Source organism: Panicum virgatum, chromosome 7N (assembly GCF_016808335.1).
Source record: "Panicum virgatum strain AP13 chromosome 7N, P.virgatum_v5, whole genome shotgun sequence".
Taxonomy (NCBI): domain Eukaryota; kingdom Viridiplantae; phylum Streptophyta; class Magnoliopsida; order Poales; family Poaceae; genus Panicum; species Panicum virgatum.
This window is the reverse complement of record NC_053151.1, coordinates 34,697,581-34,716,868: the sequence shown is the minus strand read 5'-3', so window position 1 is coordinate 34,716,868 and position 19,288 is coordinate 34,697,581. Positions and strand designations below refer to the sequence as shown.

At 47.8% G+C, this 19,288-nt stretch overlaps 1 protein-coding gene across 1 annotated transcript; it reads left to right on the top strand.

Annotated features, from left to right (window-relative positions):
* The first annotated feature begins 8,686 nt into the window (after nt 1-8,686).
* LOC120683921 (very-long-chain 3-oxoacyl-CoA reductase 1-like) lies at nt 8,687-17,402 on the top strand. Its single transcript, XM_039966016.1, has 3 exons — nt 8,687-8,758; nt 9,625-9,694; nt 16,919-17,402. Exons 2-3 carry the CDS (start codon nt 9,646-9,648, stop codon nt 17,173-17,175), a joined length of 306 nt encoding a protein of 101 aa, XP_039821950.1. The 5' UTR covers nt 8,687-8,758; nt 9,625-9,645; the 3' UTR covers nt 17,176-17,402.
* The last annotated feature ends 1,886 nt before the right edge of the window (nt 17,403-19,288 follow it).

Here is a 19,288-nt window from a genome sequence, read left to right as displayed (position 1 = left end):
AAGTCAGTTTTGTACTCCCTTCCTCCGTTCTAAAAAGTAATGCAACTCTCAATTTTTTAAAAAATTAAATAATTTTAAATTTAATCAAATTTATATAAAAATTATTAATATTTATATCTCCAAATAAAATTATCATGAGAATATATTTTATATGGTTAATCTAATGATAATTTATTTTGTAACGAAATGTTAATATTATTTTGTATAAATTTGATTGAATTTTATATTTCTTAACTTACAAATGAAAGTTGAGGACTATATTAACCTTTCTAAAAGTTGAAGTATGAATTTAAGACTTGTTTTAGTTTCTTCCTAAAAATATACACCACATCACATCGAATATGTTGGCACATGCATGGAACATTAAATTTAGACGAAATCAAAGAAAACTAATTACATAGTTAGCTTGTATAATAACTGGTATAATAACACATGCTCTGATGAATAATTAATTAAACTTAATAAATTTGTCTGGTTGTTTACTGACGAAATCTATAATTTATTTTATAATTAGTTCGTTCAACACTTTAAATGTATGCCAAAATATCCCATGTGATATTTAAGAGTAAATTTTTTGCAGATCAAAGTTAAATTAAGGGATCAAAATGGATATTTCGCCTTTATACCAGTGTCGAGAGACGCACGCACGCACGCAGCAGACCCGAAAATCTCCACTAGCCTCTGAAAAAAGCAAAACAAATATAAAAATCCGTGACGGCCGGTCTAACGGCCACGGAGTTGCAGCACTGGATGCAGAGTGGTGGGCCCGTTGATCCATGGGTCTTGTTGGGCCCACATATATTGTGCCAGGTGGGCGGTGGGCCCACTGGACGGGTGCGTCCTTTGCCTTTTCCGGTCTTTCCTGAGGATTTGCACGAACATGTCGGCATCCTTAAACGCGTTTACGTGCGATTAGAGTTGCTGCTTAGGCTGTCCACACCGGGGTACTGTATCTCATCCTGCAGTACCCCTTTAGCGGGGTGCTGTAACCAATGCGCTATCATACCGGAAGGACCTCCCTCCGCTATTTCCAACCCTGCCACCATGCCGAGGGGACCCACCACAAAACCACCCTGTCGCCGCTGTCCATCGCTCCACGTGTGCTTGGCCATGGCGGCCGCCCACTGCCACCTCCGGGTACTGCCGTACGGCGCCTCCGCCGCTCGCTCGTCACGCCGCCGCTTGCCTCGGCCGCTTGCCAACCTTTTTTAATAAAGTATCACTAACTTAAAATACTACAATCTTATTATACTATAATATTGAAGAGAAAAGCTAACAATTGAAAATATTTAAACATGGCTAAGAAAAGGAGTGGTAGACTGGTATAATATCATTGTAAGGGCTTGGGTTGGATTACCGTATCGAAGGTCTGAGTTGGATTACGAAGTTACCGTCCTATCTTTGGCAATGGGTCCGGTTTTCCTAGTTTTCAGCATCTCTGTTCAACTCTTACAGAGTTGGCAGTGTCGCTATGTATTTAATTGTGGTGACATATCTGAGTTCTTAGAGGTGGCTTTGATGATTCTTTGTTTAGGTTGGTCTTCGTGGATGTCCTGCGCATTGGTCTGGTGCCCGAAGATTTGGAGGCTATCATGCGTGAGGCTCAGTGCAGGGAGCGCAAGAAGTATGAGCTTTGCCGTCTTCGTTTCCTGAAAGCTGTTGCTTCAAGGAGAGGTATTTCTCCACCCCGTGCTTGCTCAGTAACTCCATAATTACTTGCACATTTTTTTATGTTTTAGTTGTTGTTGTCTGATACTTTTTTTTGTTATGTAACAGCAACGCGTGAGAGAAGGTTCGCTCTAGCTGAGGAGGAATATTTCGATGTTGCGATTCTTATGGCGTCTGTGAAACCTTCTCGTAAGAAGTTTGGATCCCCAGTCTCGTGCTACCTATGCTATCCTCAAAGGTGCAGGGGTGATGGACACTTCTGGTCACCTGCAAGGCTGCAACATGCAGTCTACTAAATCGTTCATAAGAAATTGCAAGTGCGTCTTGCTTGATGTAACAAGCGGAGATTTGAACACGGAATATGTCATAGCAAGCGTGTCTTGCTTCATGTAATAGGCGCAGCTTTGGACGCAGTAGTGCTTCTGGTTCAGTTTTCATATGCGTTGAACTCGATTCATCTTTGATGTTGGGAACCCAGGTGCCCCTAATACCTACTTAGTGTATAAACCTTGGGATGACAGAGCCGCTTTCTCGCTTTCGGATGGCAGAGCCTACCAACGGATGAAGCTAGCTTCCGGGAGGCAGAGCCTTCCTACGATGAAGCCTAAACTCTTTATAATCCCGGATGGCAGAGCCAGTCTACACACTTATACACTAAGTACTTAGAAACTGGAAGACTAACACTTACAAAGGATCTCAAATCTTTATTCACAACTCAACTTGATACAACACGAGATGACACTTACACTCTTTTTGTGACTATCCTAACATGACACCACTACACTACATGACAATCTTTTCATCTCCTATTTGAAACCTCTTATGACATGGTATGGCGGCAAGTGGAGGGGGACACCCCTATTTATAGGACTCTATGGTTCATATGGTGTTGCCATGTGTCCACCGTCTACACTCTTCTACATTTCTAGAGTTCTCCACATTTTTATCTTATCATACAAATATTTTTCCTCCAGAGAGTTATACACTTCACCATGAAGTATGATAACTATTACTCATACTTGTTCTCCACTCTTCTAGAACCTTCTTACTTTGGCATGATCTTATCTTCATGCATTGCAAAGTTAGTTTCTTGTGATTCCCACAATCTTCTAGAATGTTCCAAGTATGCATTGCATATTTCAAAATTTCATTTAGCTAGTAGGATGCACTTCATACATTTGATGCCCATTAGTTCTGTTTTGGGTCTGTTTTTCTGATGGTGATGGCAAGTAGAATGATCGTTATCGCTGTTCTATTTGTGGTACTCTTATGTTAACCCGCAGAAAGGTGTTGGCTTCTTTAGGCAATGACAACAACGACGATCTTCGTGGCTGCATTGATCTGGACCCCTCCAACACCGACGCCGACGTCCCTTCCAATGTTGTCGCCTCCTTCGACGTCGATGACCCCTCTGACGCCACGGCCTGCCCTCTGATCGGTTGCGGCACGCCGTAGCTGCCACTGGAGATCACACCGATTCGATCAGTCGTAGCCTTGCCTACCTGAATTCGACTGGAGAGTGTTAGTTATAAATATTATGGATACCCAAAGACAAAGAATTAATAGATAAATCAGTTGGTTAAGCCAAACGACAGTCGTGGCAAAACCGGCCGGTTTGACCTACGTGGGAGAACTCTGCCTCTCTCGACCGATGGGAGGAGACTCCGCCCCACCCGACCGACGGGAGGAGACTCTGCCTCACCCGACCTATGGGAAGGGGTCCCACCTAGCCAGGCTATTGTCCGGGTGAGGAGGATGCACCCAACCTAAGGGAGGGCCCACCACAACCCGTGACGCAAGACTGACAACAACGTGGGTGGACAGGCGACCAGACGTGTGCTGACACTGTGAACAGTGGAATGCCCCTCCCCGTCATGGCCTCCGCGACATAGGCCGTAGGGTAGGGGCGTGCTACGCCTTAACGAGGCGTCACCACGTCCTATGCTCTGTAGACCATGCGGCAGGACAGACTCAGCCGCTCTATAGATTTTGGATACATGATTTGATCAATGAGCATGGATTCTGGACCGTTGGATCAGGAATGAGCAGATTCTCTGTGGTTCGATTGGCGAGTTTAGTAATGGAATCCGAATGCTATATAAATTCAATTTATCTTTTGAAATTTTTCATCTACCTTTAATTTTTAGTTCGTTAAAGTCAATGCTTGTGTATAGGCTCAAAGCAGCATATTGCTAGATTGTAATGCTTGATTATCACAAAATTCTATATTTTTTATGCTCCTCTTATCTCGATAGAAAAATTTTCAGCTCCACGGGTATAGACCCGAGAAAAAAATTTGGTGCAGGAGTCCTGCAAAACCGTCAGGCTGCAGCACCACCCCGATTTTCAGCGCGTGGACAACGGAAACGCCTCCTCGCGCTGAATGCTCCAGCATGCTCCAGCAAGCTCCCCGACATCATTCTGGACGTGGAGTCCTTCGAGACCAACTACGACAATGGGTTCGTGCCCACCGTTGGGCCAGATCGATTGGCCTTAGAAGTGTAAAAACAATTTTGGCTAAATGCCATAATTTGCTTGCTGAATACTCCATCCCCGTTCCAACAATTCTTAGTAATTTACTTGCAGCAGCACTTGGCATAGCTTTGCATCATGCTCTCACTCAAGACTTAGACTATAGTTGGCCATTCGACTCGAGGCCCGTGGGCCGGCCCACGGCTTGACAATTTTGCCCGGTACAAACCCAGCCCGGCACGAGCATCGGGCCGTGTCTGGGCCGACGGCTCGTCACGTGGGCCGGCCCGGCCCGGCACGAATAAGACCGGCTAATTCTGGTCCATCAATAGAAATCTCTACCACCTAAGCCATGAATGAATATATATATATATATATATTCATCACCAAACCCAAACTCCCCGCTTCCCAAATCTCCTCACCCCGACTCTTGCGGTGGCGGCCGCCGCGGTCGGCCCCTCCTCCCTCTCCCAGCGGCGGCGCGGTCGGCGGCTAGCGCCCACCCCCTCCTCCATCTCCTAGCGACGGCACAGCCGGCGCTCCCTCTCCCACGACGGCGCGGCTAGCGCACGGTCCTCCCTACCTCCCTCTCGGCGGCGCAACCGGCTGGCAGTCCCTGCCCCCCAACTGCGGCGACGTGGCTAGCACTAGCCCCTGCCTCCCTCTCCTAGCAGCGGCGCGATCGGCCCTTGCCCCCAACTGAGGCGGCGTGTCCGGCTGCCCCCAAGGCCCCAACTGCGGTGGTGCGGCCGGCCCCTGCCCCCAACTGCGACGGCATGGCCGGCGGCCCCCAACTGCGGCGGCGCGGCTGACTGCCCCCAACGGCGACGGCGCGATGAGATCTGCAGCCCACGTGCTTGCACGGGCCAAATGGGCCGGTCGGGCCGGCCCGGCATGCCAAATAGGTCTTCGTGCCGTGCTCGTGCATGTGCCTCGGCACGTGGGTGAAACCATCTAGGCTCCTAATTTGAGTTTTGTAATTAATGACAACATTTTGTGGATTAACAATTTCATTCGAGATAATGAGCATAGATTGATCCACGGATGAAATGGATTTGGTTGTGAACGTGTGAAGTTTGGAGATGATATGCAAAGCTCAGGCTCAAGGCAAAAGTATAAAATAGGGTTTTTGTATTTTACCGGTCACAAGGCGTTTAGTGGATGAAAAGTGATCGGATTTGTTGGATAGATAGCCGTACTATCAAGAGGGGTTGTGTACTCGTGCTTGACGGGTCTTTAGTGCCATTTTGCTCAAAATATCTAGGTGCATGCATGAGGGCTAACGACGCTTTGACAAGATTTGAAAAAGAACAAGTTTGAGAGCTGACTGCACAAGCGCGGACAGTCCGCTCCCTGGAGCGCGGACGGTCCGCACACGTACCAGAGAGCATGTTTGGCTCTGGTGGAAATTAGATGTGACTGGCGGACAGTCCGGCCCAGGTGGGCGGACGGTCCGCAGCTCTAACTTAAATTGTACCAGAGAGGGTGTTTTCTCTGGTAGAAGTTATGATCTGTGCGGCGGACGGTCCGTCTTGGGGCGCGGACGGTCCGCCGGCTGTTTGACAGTTTGTACCAGAGACATTGTTGTCTCTGGTGGATTTCAAGAAGGAACGGCGAACGGTCCGCCGGCCTTTTTCAAAGTTGTACCAGAGACGATGTTCGTCTCTGGTGGTGTGGAACACATACGGACGGTCCGCCCCTGGGGCGCGGACGGTTCGCCAGGGCTGTAATGGCTAGTTCTGACACGCATTAAATGCACTCTGACTCACTGGTTTATAACGGCGGACGGTCCGGTTTTTGAACCGCAGACGGTCCGCGACTTCGCAGAAAAGAGTGTAACGTGTAGTTTTTGAAGGGATGTCTATATAGACCCAATGCCCGGCCATTGGGTCATTCTCTTGGCCATTTGGACTGCATACTTGACACTATAGAGCTAAGGCATCCCTCTCACACACACTTGCTTAGAGATTGCATTCTTAAGGGTGTGAGGGCTTCCTAGTGCATTGCATCAAGAGTTTGAGTTTTGTGGCACTAGGAAAACTTCAAGCAAGCGTCATCGACTTGTTACTCTTGGGAGTTGCCGCTCCCTAGACGGCTTGGAGAAGAGGATTTCGTGGAGCTCCTCCAAGGAGATTGTTGAGGAGCCCCGATTTCGGTTATGAGAGGTCTTGTGCTCACCTCACCGTAGTGGTGAAGAGCAACTCTAGTGAAATCGAGGTGTGGAGCGGTTTATTGATTCAAGCCGGCTCAAGATCAAGAGGTTCTTGATAGAGGAGCGGTTGATTCTTGGAATCCACCTCAACGTGGATTAGGGGTGACCGGCAAGTCATCGACACCATGGGATAAATTCTTGTGTCAAGCTTGGTTACTTCTCTTGCTCACTTTAATTCTTATTTTTACTTTGAGCAATTTACTTTACTAGAGCTTGATTTGTATCTTGTCACCCTAAGTTGCAAACCCATCTAGAGATAGTAGTAGCATGACATAGGGCTTTCCTTTGTTACTAATTAAATTTCTCTAGTGTTGTTGCTTTTAGATTTTAAACCGCCTATTCACCCCCTCTAGTTGGTGTTCTTGATCCTACAAGTGGTAAGCAGAGTTAAGTGCTCCATTAATTGTGGATTTAATCATTTTAGGGTAGAACAATGAATAGTGATAACGGGATTCATGTCGAGAAGCCACCTTTCTTGATCCTACAGTGGGCCGGCCCAGCCCGGCACGAATAGATAAACAGGCCAATTGTGTCGGGCCGAGTTGGGCCCATGCCGTGCCGGGCCGGGCGGCCCGGATGGCCGACTATAACTTAGGCATACGGAAGGATCGTTGAATTACATTGATGACGTTTTTCTCAACGTGTTAGTTCCGATTGCAATCTATTTGTAGTTTACTTTTATATAAATCAACAACAAACAAGAACATTAATGAATGTTCTTCGCGGTTATCATCATCTAAGCTGGCGTTTGCATGTACTGTAAATCAGTGTGGATGAGTTCGTTCTGTTCATTGGTCACTTTACAGTTCGATCTATGTATAGAACGTTGATTGGTCGTCTACTTGCACCTCGCAAAAATTTGATCTGGAAGTTAAGACTGACTTTAAAAATTAAGATTTTTATCTGGTATTTACAAAAAGGAGTAGTTCTAACCAAAGATAATCTCGCTCGTTGACAATGGATGGGAATTATAAAGTGTTGTTTTTGTAGTCTGGATGAAACCATTCAACATCTTTTCTTTGATTGTCAAATGACTAGAATTATCTGGAGGGATTGTACAAGTTTCTTTTAATATTTCACCACCTGTGAGCATCCTTCATATGTTTAATGGGTGGTTAAATAGGATTAACAAGGAACTTATGTACAAAATTTTGGTTGGAGCATCTGCCATATGTTGGACAATTTGGTTAAATAGAAATGACATGGTTTTTAATAACTTTCGAGCTGTTACTCCTCTGCAGGTTATCTTCCGAGGAACTCACCGGATCCGTTTTTGGGCGTTGCTGCAGAAGGAGGACGACTGACCTCACGTTCTTATGGGTTGTCGCGTGCTTGAGACCACGTCTATGGAAATTTTTGCCTCAAATGGATGGTCTTTTAGCAATAGAATTGCTTTTCGGTGATTTTGGACTTGTATTTGAGATTGGATTTCTTTTCTTTGAGCTTGGGATGTACTTGTGTGTAATAACATACAGCTATATGCATAGTTTGATGCAGAGGCTGGAATATTGAAATATATTCCCTTTTCTAAAAAACAACTAGCACTAGAGTCAATATTGCTTTGCTTATTTGATATATTCAAGATGTGTTTTTCCCCGAGAGGACATTCCTCATCTCTGCTTGTTCCGTTGTGCGTGCCTTCAGCTTTGTACTCCTTTATACAAGGTAAGAGTACTATATGTAGGAACGTGATCCAACTGTTCATTTTGAACACGGGCATATTATAATTATTTTATTCCAAGCAAATATTTTTTACAACTAACCTAATCGCATCAGTCACGTGAACAATTGGCAAACTGGTAAACATGATGTACTACAATCATGGTTTATGGTTTTATTCATCTTTATATCAGGTACCAATAAATTAAAATATATCCATATACAAATAGTAGAACAAAATGCGGGGGCTCAATTAGCTAGAGACCACATCATTATTTGATACAAAAATATGATCAGGGGCTAAATATAATTTTAACAGGCGATCTCTGATCTGAAATTAGTATCCTTATTATCTGGTCTCTCTCCTCTTCCGTCCGTGGATACGCCTTTGAAGGACAAAACTGACAGCAGCTTCCACAGAGGCGACTTTTACGTAGAGATACAACTTCCAAATTCACCGCTGCTTTCATAACTTTTCTTATGTATCCTATGAACTTCTCTTTCACTTCAAAACCTTCTATGATTAGCTTGCTCAGATTATAATGCTTGAAATCATCGTGTGTTTCCCAATTTAAGTGACCACTTTCCTTTATATAAACTTCTCGCTGCATCTGAATCTGGCGTTTTGTCATACCCTTTTCATTTGAGGGACACATGGTCCCACACCTGCATCATGAACATGGGCTCCGGCGCCTCCGCCATCATGCCGTCGGACCCGCTGTACACCGTCTACGTCGCCACCAAGGCTTGAGTACTGTGCCCTGTCTTCTTCTGTAGTTGCTCAGCAGTTCATTTCTTTAGATACTGGCATACTGCATACTAAACCGTAGTGGCAAAAACCTTAGTTTAGAACTTGATTGGAAGTTTGGAACTTCTCGTTCCCTGTTTCTCTACATGTTTAAGCGAACATAACAAACATGGATAGATCAGAGATACAGAGCAGGAACTAAAAGTGGCACTCTGTTGGCATGTTTCTCAGTTCTTGTGATATCTCTGTTTTGATATGAAATGCAGAGCACATAGTGCTGAAACAATAGCATGTCTAAGAATTAATTAAACATTATGTCAGTTGTGCTCAGTGTGTTGATGTTTATGCTCAATACCTAAATTAAAGTTAATCATTCTAACACATCCAGAGTAGATATTCTGCCACGTTTAAGAAATAAAACTTGTTGTTTGGAGTACTGTTGCTATGAAATACAAGTATAATTCTGGGTAGATCAAATGGAAGCACTAGACTATCCTATAATACGAATTTACTTTTGCTATTAGTCATACTCTTTTTAAGACGAAGGAACTTGGAACTTGGAACTTGGCAGTAGGATCGATCATATACCATTAACGAACTTGTTAATCATATCCATTTAACTTTGATTGTGTGTGTTCTGTAACGATTATTATGTTCTCACGATTATAAAGGCTGGAATTTTCCATAATCTAAAAAAAAGGAAAAGAAACTGTCATTATTTCTAAAATGCTACTGTCTACAACTAAGTACAAGAAATCAGCAAGTTTTTTTTTGTGAATAAAAACTCAGCAAGTTATTACCATTGTACAAATGTTCTATGAGAACAGGTGATACAACTACTCGTTTTTCTTCTTTTTTTCCCCAGCTATGTCGATCAATTTTCGAGATGCCTGTATGTCGAGTACATGAGCAAAGGCATCGACGTGCAATGCCAGGTGTGGACTAGTCGCTTTCCACAATGAATTCAGTTTACCGAACTGCTAAAGAAGCCACTAAAACTGTATAGCTAAGCTACCCATTTTTTATTTTCTAGTTTGCTTTATGCCAAGCAGTAACTTCTGCAATTTATTAGCAACCTTACTATGGAATGCGCATCAGTTAGCATGATCTCCGATATTTACCGTCACTCATTTTTATTAGACGAACTTCAGCCACAATTTTATTATAATACGTTATTAATAGTTACAAAATCATAATTCTTAGCAGGTGATTTTGAGTACGAATTAATAGTATCAATTCTTTGGCACACAAATGTCAAAGAGTGAACTTGGATAATTACAGTAATTAAGCCTTATTGCAAAAATGAATGAAAAGCGTACAAGTTATTGTTTGGAGCATCGATGCCAAAAGTTACATTTCAATTGGTGCCTGGTTGGTGCCTTGGTGGTAGCTAACTACATGCAGTAGTACAACTAGGTAGGGGTGAAAGTGGGACGGGAAATTTTTGTACCTATCAATATCTTTTTTGTATTACTAGATCGTTTTAGACCACTTTCATTTATATTTTCGTATTGTAATATCGATTCCGACCGTTTTCTATCTATAGTGGTGTGGTGTAGTGGTGTGCAAGGAGTAGTGAGTAGGGTCTAGGGAAGTTTTCTCTTAATAAAATACGTACGTTCGCGGAAAAAAAGTAGGGTCTAGGGAGGCCTTCATAATCTCCAATTCGCGCAAAAGAAGAAAAACATATCTACTATAGGCTCTGTTTAGTTCCCAAAATTTTTCCTACAATATTGGTCATATCGAATTTTCAAATACATGTATGGAGTATTAAATGCAATTGAAAAAAAACTAATTACGTAGTTCAACTGTAAATGACAAGACGAATCTTTTAAGTCTAATTAGTCTATAATTAGACATTAATTGTCAAATAACAACAAAAATACTATAATACTCAAACCTAAAAAAATTTCGCGACCTAAATAAAGGCATAGCCATAGTGGTAGTAAAACACCTCTATTGAATGAATGGAGAGTACTGGTTGTACGTTCATAATTCGATCAGACATAATACTGTTGATGCGATCCCAAATGTTCGGTCCACAGGCAGTTTGAAACGCAAAAAATTTTCGAAAAAATCTTGCTAATTTGAAGTACTAAATGAAGTCTATTTACAAATTTTTTTGCACAGATGGGTTGTAAATCGCGAGACAAATCTAATGATGCTAATTAATCCATGATTAATCCATAATTAACGGATGGTTACTGTAGCATCACTGTTGCAAATCATAGATTAAATAGGCTCATTAGATTCGTCTCGCGATTTACAGCCCATCCATACAAAAGTTTTATAAATAGACTTTATTTACTACTCCATGCATGTGTCGAAACATTCGATGTGATTTTTTTTGTTTACGGGCTTTATACGGCGGGAACTAAGAGTAGTGTCGGTACCCTACAACTGGGGTACCCACTCCTACTGTGCCAAGACTCGCGTAGTTATCCGTAACTACGCCCTAAGGAGCTGAGCAGCCGGACTCCTGGGTTCCGACTCCATCTCACCGGACCAACGGTCCCGGACCCGCTTCCCGTTTGGGGACGGGTCCGGTGTCACCACGTGTCCCAGAGGTGGAAATGCTCAGCACCTGTGGCCGCGGACCCGGACCCCCGCAGGCGGGTCCGGGACCTCCACGTGCCATCCGGACTCCCGCAGGCAGGTCCGGGACCTCCACGTGCCTACCCGGACCCCCATGAGCTCTCGGCTCAGCAAGCTGCTCGGGTGGGGTCCGGAGCCGCCACGTGTCACGCAGACGCGGGCGCGGGCGCCAGCCTTCCGCTGGAAGCTCCCTCACCCACCCGCATTAAGTGCGAGTGGTTGAGGCGGGATCTGCTGCCTCTGGGCACGGGGCAGCTTTTGTCAGTCCACACTGTGGATCGCCAGATACCGAGACAAGCATTAAAGACTCAGCGCTGCGCGCATGAGCGACGAGTCATGATGACCAGCTACTGACTGAAGCAACAGTGCACGCTGTTACAGTAGACTGAGTCAGTAGTTCGGCGCTTCATCGTGACCTCGACGCGCGACTGCAAAGGCTAGACTCTACTCTGACAGGACAACTCAAGACCATCCCTGGTCAGAAGCTACGCACAGAAGCCGACGACAAGATCTCCGGATCTGAGCCATTGAAGGCCAAAGTGTAGTTTATAATACATCGCCGGGTCCACATGTCGGGGCCCCGCTCAGTGTACGTGCTCCCCTTGGACATATAAAAGGGAGAGCACGCCCGCTAGAACACAGGAGGTTCACACATCATCTCCACAATCCAGACTCAAGCTCTAGCGAACTTCTCACTCTCGTGGGAAGGCAATACAACACACAGTGGACGTAGGGTATTACGCTCCGGCGGCCCGAACCACTCTAAATCTTGCTGTGTTCATCGTGTTCTTGAGAGAGATCGATCTAAGACTAGCTAACCCCCGAGTACACACCCTCAGGGCTAGGGCGGGTGCCTTCCGCCACCCGGCTGCAAACCACAGCCGGGTGGCGGAAGGCACCCGCCCTAGCCCTGAGGGTGTGTACTCGGGGGTTAGCTAGTCTTAGATCGATCTCTCTCAAGAACACGATGAACACAGCAAGATTTAGAGTGGTTCGGGCCGCCGGAGCGTAATACCCTACGTCCACTGTGTGTTGTATTGCCTTCCCACGAGAGTGAGAAGTTCGCTAGAGCTTGAGTCTGGATTGTGGAGATGATGTGTGAACCTCCTGTGTTCTAGCGGGCGTGCTCTCCCTTTTATATGTCCAAGGGGAGCACGTACACTGAGCGGGGCCCCGACATGTGGACCCGGCGATGTATTATAAACTACACTTTGGCCTTCAATGGCTCAGATCCGGAGATCTTGTCGTCGGCTTCTGTGCGTAGCTTCTGACCAGGGATGGTCTTGAGTTGTCCTGTCAGAGTAGAGTCTAGCCTTTGCAGTCGCGCGTCGAGGTCACGATGAAGCGCCGAACTACTGACTCAGTCTACTGTAACAGCGTGCACTGTTGCTTCAGTCAGTAGCTGGTCATCATGACTCGTCGCTCATGCGCGCAGCGCTGAGTCTTTAATGCTTGTCTCGGTATCTGGCGATCCACAGTGTGGACTGACAAAAGCTGCCCCGTGCCCAGAGGCAGCAGATCCCGCCTCAACCACTCGCACTTAATGCGGGTGGGTGAGGGAGCTTCCAGCGGAAGGCTGGCGCCCGCGCCCGCGTCTGCGTGACACGTGGCGGCTCCGGACCCCACCCGAGCAGCTTGCTGAGCCGAGAGCTCACGGGGGTCCGGGTAGGCACGTGGAGGTCCCGGACCTGCCTGCGGGAGTCCGGATGGCACGTGGAGGTCCCGGACCCGCCTGCGGGGGTCCGGGTCCGCGGCCACAGGTGCTGAGCATTTCCACCTCTGGGACACGTGGTGACACCGGACCCGTCCCCAAACGGGAAGCGGGTCCGGGACCGTTGGTCCGGTGAGATGGAGTCGGAACCCAGGAGTCCGGCTGCTCAGCTCCTTAGGGCGTAGTTACGGATAACTACGCGAGTCTTGGCACAGTAGGAGTGGGTACCCCAGCTGTAGGGTACCGACAGTGGCCCCCGGGCCCGCCTCGGGAGAGGCAACGAACCCGCAGGTGGGGCCACTACTGTGAGCAACTTGGCTGCTTCTGGCACCCAGCGGTGCGCGCCGCAAGGGTCTTGCCCTGCATCGTCCATCCCTTGGGTCACCTGCTGCATCATCACGTTTGGACCTGCACATGACTCAAGGTAGATGCTTAGTAGCGTGCCCACGGGTCCCAAATCCTGTTGGCTGTAATCCTTTGAGATGGATAGCTAGGTTCAGTGAACGAAGCTCAAGGGGCCGGCCTTTAGGTTAAGAGAAAGTCCGGACCTCCAGGTTCCCAGTCCTAGGTACTACGGCACTCATTCACAGGAGGTGGTGCGTGCAGGCTTAGGGTACGGAACCAGGCTAAGCGGCTACACGGCTCCGGACCTCCCCGGAGAATGAGTGCGCTTCCCTGAACCTGCAGGTTCCCAGGGGTCCGAACCCCTCTCTTCCATGAGGGGTCTCGAGCTAAGTCACTAACTAGCCAACTCAATTCGGACCACAATCACCGCACAAGAGTAAGAAGCCACGTGGGGGTTAGCGCAAACAGAATGCGTAGATCGAAATTGGAATGTAACATCCTTAGAGGCGAACTGAGAATAAACTTTTCCTTTATAACTAGATGTACATGAGATGTGCGATGTAAGCCAGAACACGGGTTTATGAGGCCGGAGCTGTCCGGACCTCCGGGCCCCCAGTCTTAGGTACTACGGTACTCACCCTAGGGAGGTAGAGCATGCAGGCTTAGGGTACGGAACCAGGCTAAGCGGCTACACGGCTCCGGACCTCCCCGGAGGGTGAATACGCTTCCCTGAACCTGGTTCGCAGAGGTCCGGACCCCTCCACGGGGGAGGCTCACCGGACTGGACCACACGGAAGTACTACATAGTTACAAAGGAAAAGATTTTATTCCCTGCTGGGCCTCTAAGAGTAGGACTTACAGAGATGTAGAGTCGGGGGTACGACCGGAGTCGGCTTTCCGCCGGAGAGAGCCACTAGAGCCGGCTTTCCGCCGGAGCGGGCTTGGTGCGACCGGAGTCGGCTTTCCGCCGGAGCGGCTTGGTGCGACCGGAGTCGGCTTTCCGCCGGAGCGGGCTTGGTGCGACCGGAGTCGGCAGTCCGCCGGAGCGGGCTTGGTGCGACCGGAGTCGGCAGTCCGCCGGAGCGGGTTTGGTGCGACCGGAGTCGGCTTTCCGCCGGAGCGGGCTTCCTCTCATGAGTGAGGTATGCTGTGAGCTGGGATTTGTCGCTCCGCCGCTCGCAGCTTGTGAGGGGGCCCTTGACGGGTGCCCTGACTCTTGCCGGCGGGCGGCGCGCGCCGCCGCCAACGGTGGCTGCTCCACAGGCACAGTTGCCCCTGGAGCAGGAACGCGAGAGGCATGTGGCGTGGAGGACGCCACCCCCCTCCGTCATCTCCACGTCGTCCACGCGAACCATGGGGACGAAGAAGATGATGAAATGCGACCAGCTAGCGCCCCTACCTGGCGCGCCAAATGTCGTGGCGCTAGAAGGAGGGCCGTTGGTCCGGTGAGATGGAGTCGGAACCCAGGAGTCCGGCTGCTCAGCTCCTTAGGGCGTAGTTACGGATAACTACGCGAGTCTTGGCACAGTAGGAGTGGGTACCCCAGTTGTAGGGTACCGACAAGTAGAGATGGCAGCGGATCGGGTTCGGTGCGGGTATCCGCGGGTTTCGGTTTTTCGGGTTTCGGATTTGGTGTTGGTTTTTCGCCCACGGTTTTTAGGTTCGGGTTTGGGTTTGATTTCGGGTTCAGTTTCGGGTTTTGGTTTCCACCCGTGGATATCCAATGGATATCCGAAATAGATTATTTAGAATTAAAACTCATGTTTTATAATATGTTAATGATAATTTGTTTACTTAGACTATTAAATTTATTGAAAGTTGAGTCATGAAAATATTTATTATTTGTTGCCTCTTGTTTATACATGTAAATATGTGTATATTTATGCGCGGGTTTCGGGTATCCATTCGGGTTTCGGGTATCTGCGGGTTTGGTTTTGGTGATGGATTTCCACCCGAATCGGTTTCGGGTTTCGATTTCGGGTTTCGGTTTTGGATGCACGGAGACTCCACCCGATCCGAATCCGACCCGTTGCCATTTTTAACTAAGAGCATGGTCAATAAGAGCGCCGAGCGGAGCGGCTGTTGCACTGTTTATGCGCGGATGAACAGTGAATGAACAGTAGAACAGTATGATGAACAGTGATATGAACAGTACGATTCGCCGATTGGTGTACCTGCCCTAACAGAGCCTGAAATATCTAGCTGCACCATCATACAGTTACATCAATTCTGCACCATCAGGCTTGCTCCAACGGGGCACGGTAAATCGCCCTCCACCCACGTAGGGGGGCTTTGGGGGGAGCGATTTCTCCAACGGCTCCTCCCACAGCTCCCCTTATATACGGGGGGAGTTGAAACTCCCCTCATATATAGAGTTGGTTTCAACTCCTCATATATCTCTAATCACACCGTTTCTTCGCGATATTAATCCTGTTTGAGCCCCGTAATATGATGATAATGCGTATTATGACAGTATAAATAATGTATGATTTTTTTAAATTTAAAAACGTTAAATAAATAGTTAGTTAATGAGTGATAGTATATAAGGGGAATAGATATGGGGAGAATTGTTGGAGAGAAAGAGTTACAGGGGGAGGAATTTTTTGGAGGGAGGTAGTAAAATATAGTAGAAAGTACATATAAGGGGAGTTGGATGAGAGGAATGGTTGGAGAAAGCCTCAGGATGAGTTCCAAGCATCCCAACCACCTCACCATTAATAGCTACTGAAACCATCTTGAATGCACGGAGACTTTTTTCTAGTTTTGTTGTTGTTTCGTGTAAAAGTTTTGAAAGTGAACTTTTTCATATTTAAAGAATTAAACATAGGCCTTGTTTAGTTTTCAAATTTTTTTCTACAATACCTGTCACATCAAATCTTCGGACACATGCATAGAATATTAAATGTAGTTGAAAAAAAATAATTAATTATACAGTTCAACTATAAATGACGAGATGGATTTTTTAAACTTAATTAGTCTATAATTAGATATTAATTATCAAATAACAACGAAAGTGCTACAGTACTCAAACCTAAAAAATTTCACCAACTAAACACAGCCATAGACTAATAATAAAATTAATTACAAAACTCGTCTATAAACTACGAGATGAATTTATTAAGATTAATTAATTCGTTACTAGCACATATTTACTGTAGTTTTATTGTAGCAATGTAGTGCCCAATCATAGTCTAATTAGCCTCATTAGATTCGTCTTGTAATTTACAAGCAAACACTCTGTTCGGCAGCTTCAGCACCCTCCAGCCCAACAATATTTTTTTCTCACACCGCTCCAACACCAACTTCCAGCCACCAACCAGCTAACAATATTTTTCTCTCACACCACTCCAGCCACTAGCTCCAGTTCTAGCCCAGCGAATAGAGTGAAACTATACAATTAATTTTTTATTCTATTAAAATTTAATATTCTATGCATGTGCCGCACACCTTGGATGCGATAATTTTGATTTTTGCATGATCTCGATAACGTTCTGTTCTCTCTTGTCAGGTGCCATTCAGGTGGCGACGAAGCTGGCGTCCATCCGGAAGCCCACCCTCCTCGCGCCGTCGCCGGAGGCGTACGCCCGCGCCGCCGTCCGCCGCATCGGGTACGAGCCGCGGTGCACGCCGTACTGGATGCACGCGGTGGTGGGGTTCCTCATCTCCCTCGTGCCGGAGCCCGTCGCCGACAGGATGTTCCTCAACAGGTCCCTCGGCATCCGCGCCAGGGGGCGCGCCAAGGAGGCCAAGAAGAAGGCGCAGTGATCGGCGAGGGTCTGGGCCTCCGCCGTTGATCGTCGTCGCTGGATTTGGAATTGCAGCCGGTCCGGTTTAAGTCCTATAGCAAAGTAGCAATGGCCGTTTTTAACCGTATTTGCATCTAATAACACACGTAAGGGCTGATGACTACTTAGTCTGCATATGTGTTGTGTCTTGGAACAAAGTTAAGTTTAATTTGATGAGCTACAAGACTATACGACTATTTAGATGTCTGTATGTATGATCAATCGTGGTCCTCGTGGATTGGATGCGAGCTGTGGCGTGACGAGCATTCATCCATGGATCAGACGTGCAGTCCTGCTGCCTAGCAGAGGGCCACATGATGACATGAACGCGCAGCAGTCAGCGACACGCACGTTTTAATCATTTTTTCTCCCCTTTTCTCATTTTTCCCTTCTTTTTTTTTGCTGTGACTTCCCTCCATGTTCTCCCATTTATGCTCAACGCATGATTCCTTTTCAACTTGCGAGTTACGGTGTTTTCCAAACATTGGTTGGGAGAAGGCTAGAAAATTATGTGTAGATTGAAACCTGGAGTATATTAATATTATTACTTGGAGGTTTTCTGTAAAACATAATGAGACATGTTAGAGAAAAAATCTGAAAATTCATATAAAATCAGGGACACCTAGGAATTAATCTAGTAGACTCTAACCATCATTGATAATATTAAGCATTTAGTTAAACACTTTTTTTCCCGTGTCGCTCCTCCCAGGGCGGCTCGGGCGGAGCCCACCTCCCCGAGCCCCGCCGCCCCTGCTCTACCCCCCGTCTCGCCGCCGCCCGAGCAGCCGCCGGAAGTCCGTGCGGCTGCAAGGAGGGCGGCGGTGGGGCTCCAACTCCTCCTTTTTCCCAGTCTTCCTTCCTCCCCTCGCCCTCTCTTGGTTGCTGCCCAATCCATGGCGCCGGCGGCCATCCCTAGCTTCATGCGGCCGGTTTCACCTCTGGTGCGGCCGGATCCACCTCAGGGGCGACCGGATCTGCGCCCTCGGCCACCGGATCCGCCCTCCTTGGGCCTCGGCGCCGCGGCGGTGGCGCCTTCCGCGATGGCGTCGGCTTCTGCGGTTGGGCTGCTGGGGAGGCGCCCCGGTCGCCTGGCGCGGCACGGCAGGGCGCGTCGGCAGCGGCGGCGCTCGTGGCCTGGCGCTGGGCGCCCCGCTCGCGACTGCGCTCTCGTCCGCGTCTGATCAGCCAGTGCTGCGGTGTGTCGGCGGCGCCATGGTGGCGTGTGTCGAAGTCGGTTTTGCTCGGGCGTATGCTAGTGTCGCCGTGGTGGCGTCGTTGGCTGCGGCCGTGCGGAGGCTCGCCAGCAACACCATGGTGGTGGTCTGGTGAAGCCGGCCGTCTTTTCACCGCGGTGATAATGCGGGTGAAAACACATCCCTCCTTGGGACGGCGTCGATGGCGCCATTGGCGTCATTTCCTTCCTGAAGGCGATGTCGTGCATCTCTGGCTCGGATATTGCTCCTGTCTGTGGACTTGGACAATGTCTTGTGCGTCGGTCTCCCATGTCGGATATGGCGGGTGAAAGCCCAACCCTTCTTGGGCTGGCATCGACGACGTCTTCGGCGTCTTGAAGGCGATGTCGGGCCTTTTCGAGTTGGAGGCATCCTTCGGCGTTGGCGGCTTCCGAAAGGGCTTTCTCTTCTTTTTCCTTCCTTTCTTCTCTTGTTTTGGGGTTGTGATGTGGATTGTGGTGGCTCATGTCGATGTCCCAATCTGACTGAGCAGAGTTCGCGGCGGTTCTGGTCGAGGTCCCAGTCCGACCAGGCAGAGTGTAGGTTGTGGTGGCTCATGTCGATGTCCCAATCCGACCGGACGGAGAGTTGCGGTGGCTCGTGTTGATGTCCCAATCCGACCGTGCAGAGTGTAAGTTGTTAAGTTGGTGTGGCTTTGTCGATGTCCCAATCCAGCCAGCCAAAGTCGAGTGAGTCCCGATTGATGCCCCAATCCAACCGGCCGGTGTTGCTAGTTGTAGGTGCTGTAGTGGTAGGTTTTGTAGTTCTATTGTGCGGTTTTCGGGCCCGGTTTATCTATAAACAGGGTCAATTCTCTTCTTTTTATTAATATACGCCGAACCGCAAGGTTCTGGATCTTTC